General features: G+C 36.3%; 1 protein-coding gene across 1 annotated transcript; it reads left to right on the top strand.

The window, feature by feature from the left end:
- The first annotated feature begins 377 nt into the window (after nucleotides 1-377).
- On the top strand, nucleotides 378-5,514 carry ELP2 (elongator protein 2). Its single transcript, XM_020354760.3, has 10 exons — nucleotides 378-697; nucleotides 788-875; nucleotides 1,033-1,118; nucleotides 1,258-1,411; nucleotides 1,503-1,663; nucleotides 1,766-2,437; nucleotides 2,639-2,960; nucleotides 3,856-4,073; nucleotides 4,361-4,538; nucleotides 4,897-5,514. The coding sequence occupies exons 1-10, from the start codon at nucleotides 557-559 to the stop codon at nucleotides 5,385-5,387; spliced, it is 2,511 nt and encodes an 836-aa protein (XP_020210349.1). The 5' UTR covers nucleotides 378-556; the 3' UTR covers nucleotides 5,388-5,514.
- Nucleotides 5,515-5,827: the final 313 nt, after the last annotated feature.

Raw genomic sequence — 5,827 nt, 5'->3', positions numbered from 1 at the left:
GTTAATTTTTTTTATTGAGTAAATACACAATCAAACTAGTTTTAGAAACATTTCTATTATAAAAAAGTACTTCATGCCTCTCTACTTTTAAAAAATAAAATAATATAAATAAAAGAGAAATAATGAAGTGAATGATTAATTATTAGAGTGTGAGAAATTTAAAAAATAAGATTTATGAAAAAGTATAAAAATGAAAAATAAAAAGTAAACCAAATAAATTGTCAGAGAGAAAAGTGGTTTGGAAGTAGGCATGATAGAACTAAAATAATTAAAATATGATACGTACACCAAAAAATAATATCTCATTGTATTAAAAAAAAAACTGGATCAGTAACGTTTCAACTCAACACTTCATCGAACTTTCCAACCGGGCCTTTATTTTTTCACCAAAAACGGCTATGAAAGATTACAAATCCACGATACGAGAGGCCCACCTGATGGCCCAAATCTGTTTCTTCTTTCCAACGATCGCGGCAACGCTCTTGTCGCCTGAGAACCCAAAATCAAAAGCTTTCGCCGCCTTCAAACTTTGTACCTCTGCGCACAGTGCGTAAACATGCCTAGTGGTGGCGAAGTTGAAGTGAAAAGGGTGTTCATTGGAGCGGGGTGCAACAGAATAGTGAACAACGTTTCATGGGGCGCTTCTGGTTTCGTCTCTTTTGGAGCTCACAACGCCGTTGCTATTTTCTGTCCCAAGGTTCCGTTTCCTCTCTCTTCTACTTTTTCAGATACCCTTTTTCTTAGATTTTTTCTTTCCCTTATATTATTCTTTTTTGGGTTTTCGCAGAGTGCTCAAATTTTGACTACTCTTCCGGGTCACAAAGCAGTTGTGAATTGCACACACTGGCTCCCAACTTCCAAGTTCTTATTTAAAGGTACTCTCTTTCTCTATGTCTGATCAACTTGAACTTCACAAGTTCATTTTTTTTGTGAAGTTGCACTTGAATCTAAGTTGTTGTGAAATGATTAGACTAGTTTCAATGTTTGAAAAAATTATCAATGGTTAATATTCCCTCTTCCCATACCGTGCAGCAAAACAATTGGAGCAGCATTATTTGCTATCTGGAGATGCAGATGGTGTCATTATTTTGTGGGAACTGTCCCTAACTGATGGGAAGGTACAATGTGTTCCGTTTTTTTTTTTCTCTCTTCCTCAATTTTTATACAAATAAGTTGTTTGAGACACTTGTCAGTTGGGAACTTAGATGGAATTATAAGTTATTGTTTCTCGGATATTTGTCTTTGAATTGTTTGTAGTGGAGGCAAGTGTTGCAACTGCCACAATTACACAAGAAAGGTGTTACATGCATCAGTGGAATTATGGTTTCTCAAACTGAAGCAATGTTTGCTTCTTCTTCGTCAGATGGCTCTGTTTGTGTGTGGGAAGTTGTATTTCCCCTGACTGCTGGCGGTAAGCCATAATTTCCGATGACAATGACCCTGTTTACTACCATGTTAGTAATTCTAATCTACATTGAATAAGTCTTGCTTTGTCATTTTAGGTGACTGTAAATTATCAAGCCGGGATTCTTTCTCTGTTGGTTCCAAATCTATGGTAGCCCTATCATTAGCTGAATTACCTGGAGATAGTGGGCAAATTATCCTTGCGATGGGAGGATTGGATAACAAAATTCACCTTTATTGTGGTGGAAGGAAAGGAAAGGTATCTTTGCGTAGATTATTAACTTGAACTTTCTGTTTCTTGTAAATTTTCGTGTTCCATTGTGTTCAAGTTATTTTACTTTTATTTTACATATGAACCCAGCTTGCACATGCATGTGAGCTAAAAGGGCATACAGATTGGATACGGAGTTTGGACTTCTCATTACCTATAAGCATCAACGGGGAAGTAAACAATATTTTTCTGGTGAGTTCATCTCAGGATAAAGGCATACGAATATGGAAGATGGCATTGTGCAGCTCTGTGTCCAATGGACATGGCATATCCAGGAAAGGAGAAATAAGTTTATCATCCTATATAGAAGGTCCTGTACTTTTGGCTGGTTCATCTTCTTTTCAGATATCCTTAGAATCTCTTTTAATTGGACATGAAGATTGGGTATATTCAGTAATGTGGCAACCCCCTTTGGTTGCATCCAGGGAAGAGGATGCCTATTATCAACCACTAAGTATCTTATCTGCATCTATGGACAAGACTATGATGATCTGGCAACCTGAAAAGACTTCTGGTGTCTGGATGAATGTAGTCACTGTTGGGGAACTAAGCCACTGTGCTCTGGGGTTCTATGGTGGCCATTGGAGCCCAAATGGAGATTCAATTTTAGCACATGGGTATGGTGGATCTTTTCATCTTTGGAAAAATGTTGGTAATGATAATTGGCTGCCACAAAAGGTTCCCTCTGGTCATTTTGCGTCAGTGACTGATATTGCATGGGCTAGAACTGGTGATTATATTATGTCCGTCAGTCATGACCAGGTATTTAAAACATTTTGTCCACAAACGCTATATATTATTGATCATTCCTGACTATAATTTATCTCTTATGGTTCCATATGAACTTGCATAATGTACTACATGAATTTTGTACTTTTGAAGAGAAAAATAATGAAATTCAAGCTGCTTGTGTAATTGTTTTAGTTTCCACTTTGAAAATTGTTGCTATGTGAAAAATTGCAGACAACTAGAATTTATGCTCCATGGAAAGTCGAGGCTTCTCTCGAAGACGGAGAATTTTGGCATGAAATAGCTCGTCCTCAAGTTCATGGTCATGATATAAATTGTATGGCAGTTATTCATAGTAAGGGGAATCATCGTTTTGTCGGTGGAGCTGATGAAAAAGTTGCCAGAGTGTTTGAAGCTCCATTATCTTTTCTGAAGACATTAAATAATGCCACCTTGCAGAAGTCTTGTTCTTCTGATGATGTCATGGGAGATGTTCAGATTTTGGGTGCAAATATGTCAGCTCTTGGACTATCACAGAAACCTATTTATGTTCAAGGTCAGTTATTTCGTTGAAATTGATGTTCACATGATGCATAACGGGCAGATTTTTAGATCATATTGACAAATGTTAGTGCTCTTTCTCATGGTTATCTACTGCTGTTAACTTTTATAGTAATGACATATGGTCGTAATTACTTGAATAGATAAAGCCACTGGTTGAGGCTAAAAAGGGTGCAATTAGTTCAGAAAAAGTTGATAACCCGGTAGTTTATTAATCTTGATAGTTAGGTAAAATTTGCACCTAAACTAAGTTAATTATAATTACTTTAAAGTAATTTACTGGTTAATTTTTTTAAATATTTCAATATTAGCCTAGATGTAGTTGCTTAAATCAAAATATTGTGCATTTATGAATCTATTTTAAACTCATGCTAGAATTGACATGTTTTGAGATATCCAAGCCTAGTATTTACTGGTTGTGATGAGCAGCATGTGTAGAAATCTGATAAGTAACTCATGTTTCTGTTGGATTGGATCTGTATAATATGTGAGCTCTTAGAAAACTGGACTTTATAATTTTCCCTTTTGTGGCATTTATTTGAACTTTTATCCAGTACTATAGTCATTCCTATTTATGGCCTTCTGGAAGAAGGTCTTCAACTTAGAAATATGACTTATATATATATTTTTTCTGTCTTTGTTCCTCATTGGTTCTACTAAACCTGCTAATTGCTATCAAGATAAGCTGACTGAGAAACTGGTTACTCTAGAATTTTAACTGGCATTTGGATCTTCCTAAGAGTTGGCTGATATCATAGGATGGGAAAGTAGTAATATAAAACTCGTTTCATTTTCCTGTGTTGAAATTTAACTTTTCAAACAATTATAAATGTTTTATTGTGTTTTACTCTTTTAAAAAGTATATTTTGGATGGTAATTGTTCATTGCAGCTGTACATGAGGCCCCTGAAAGAAGTGGGATTGATGGTATTGACACCCTTGAAACTATTCCTGATGCCGTTCCAACTGTGTTCACTGAACCTCCAATTGAAGATCAACTGGCTTGGCATACACTTTGGCCTGAATCGCACAAACTCTATGGTCATGGAAATGAACTATTCGCTTTATGCTGTGATCATAAGGGAGAGCTTGTTGCTTCTTCCTGCAAGGTATGTGGTGTTAGTCTAGCTGTGCACCTGTATTATTGTTATTGGGCAGGATCCAGTGGCTACTTATATGGAAATCCTTGTTACTTTGCTTGCATATCTCAAAACATGAGGGGTAGACGCTGCTTATTGTGTTAATCTTCATTCAATGCATTTTCCCCCTACTTTGTATGTGAATTGACTTCAACCAGGTTGGCTTAGATTGTTCTGTTAGTCTCAGCCTTGTTCACTTTTCTGTTTTATTACTGATATTGCTATGTGTTGTTCCACATATGATTTATGCATTGCAGGCCCAATCTGCAGCTGTTGCAGAGGTGTGGCTTTGGCAGGTGGGTTCATGGAAAGCGGTTGGCCGCTTGCAATCCCACAGCTTAACAGTGACACAGATGGAGTTCTCACATGATGACAACTTTCTTTTGACTGTCTCAAGGGATCGCCAGTTCTCCGTTTTTTCGATCACAAAAACAGGTAGACCTGTCATCATTGTTTATAGAATGCAGGCATATGAATTTGCACCTTTTCATTATTATTATTTTGGTGATTTTCCTTGGTTGACACTTGACATTTCTTGAGATGGAGTGGCCAATTCTCAAATCTGCTGAAAACTAACAAAACCAAGCTAACCCATTAGATCTGCGACAGTAAAATTAGTTTTGAAATAATTGCCATCTCTTCAACAATTTTATTGCCGAATGAGTAAAAGTATTTTTGTAATTAAATACATTGAAATTATTTATTGGACTCATTTAGTACTGCAATAGTTGCAAGTTTCTCATTAGCTACTGCAACTCAACAGATATCCGAATGACTCAGTTGTCGTTTACAGGCACTGGTGAAATTAGTCATAGTCTTCTTGCAAGGCAAGAGGGGCACAAGCGGATTATCTGGTCATGTTCTTGGAATCCACACGGTAACGAATTTGCAACAGGTTCGCGGGATAAGACAGTAAAAATTTGGGCCATAGAGAGGGAGTCATCCGTCAGGCTGCTTACGACTTTACCTCAATTTATGAGTAGTGTGACAGCACTATCTTGGATTGGTCTCCATCATCAGAAAAATTATGGACTTCTAGCTGTTGGAATGGAAAATGGCCAAATAGAAATGTGGAATCTGTCTTATAACAGAGCAGATAATGGGAGCATAGCTACACCAGGTTTGGCTGCTTCTCTTGCTGTACGTATAGATCCTTTTATATGCCATGCCTCTACTGTAAACCGTCTAGCATGGAAGAAAAATGAGGATGATCACACAAGTATGCAACTGGCTTCTTGTGGAGCTGATAATTGTGTAAGAGTTTTTGATGTAACTGTTAAGTAATTAGATTATTGCTATTCCCCTTTTTTGATATCTGTAGAATATTTTTTGATCCTCATAGCTATGTCTAAGAAAATTTGTCCCTGCTTGCATTATCCTTCTCCAGAAATACAAATTATTATTTTTCTTAGGAATGTCTTTTTGGCTAAATAAGCTGAGTTTCTTGTGGTGTTTTACAAATAGAGGGTATTTTTTAATATAAAAAAGTACGGTTGTTAGGTCAAATTTTGCGATAATTATTTTGTGTCACGTTATTGAAATATTTTTTTTTACAGTATTATGATGATAGGTTTTCACTTGAGTTTCATCATCATTAATTTTGCCTTCATTGTGTTCACTTTTATCAGCAAAAAAAATTTAATGTAAAGTGTGAGATATTATCTTCATTAACCATATTTTGAGTCCGTAGTAACAAGACATATAACATCATTACCATTACCGTG

This window comes from Cajanus cajan, chromosome 7, assembly GCF_000230855.2.
Source record: "Cajanus cajan strain Asha chromosome 7, NIPB_CcT2T_4, whole genome shotgun sequence".
NCBI lineage: Eukaryota > Viridiplantae > Streptophyta > Magnoliopsida > Fabales > Fabaceae > Cajanus > Cajanus cajan.
The sequence above is the reverse complement of the archived record's forward strand: the minus strand, read 5'-3'. Positions and strand labels throughout refer to the sequence as shown.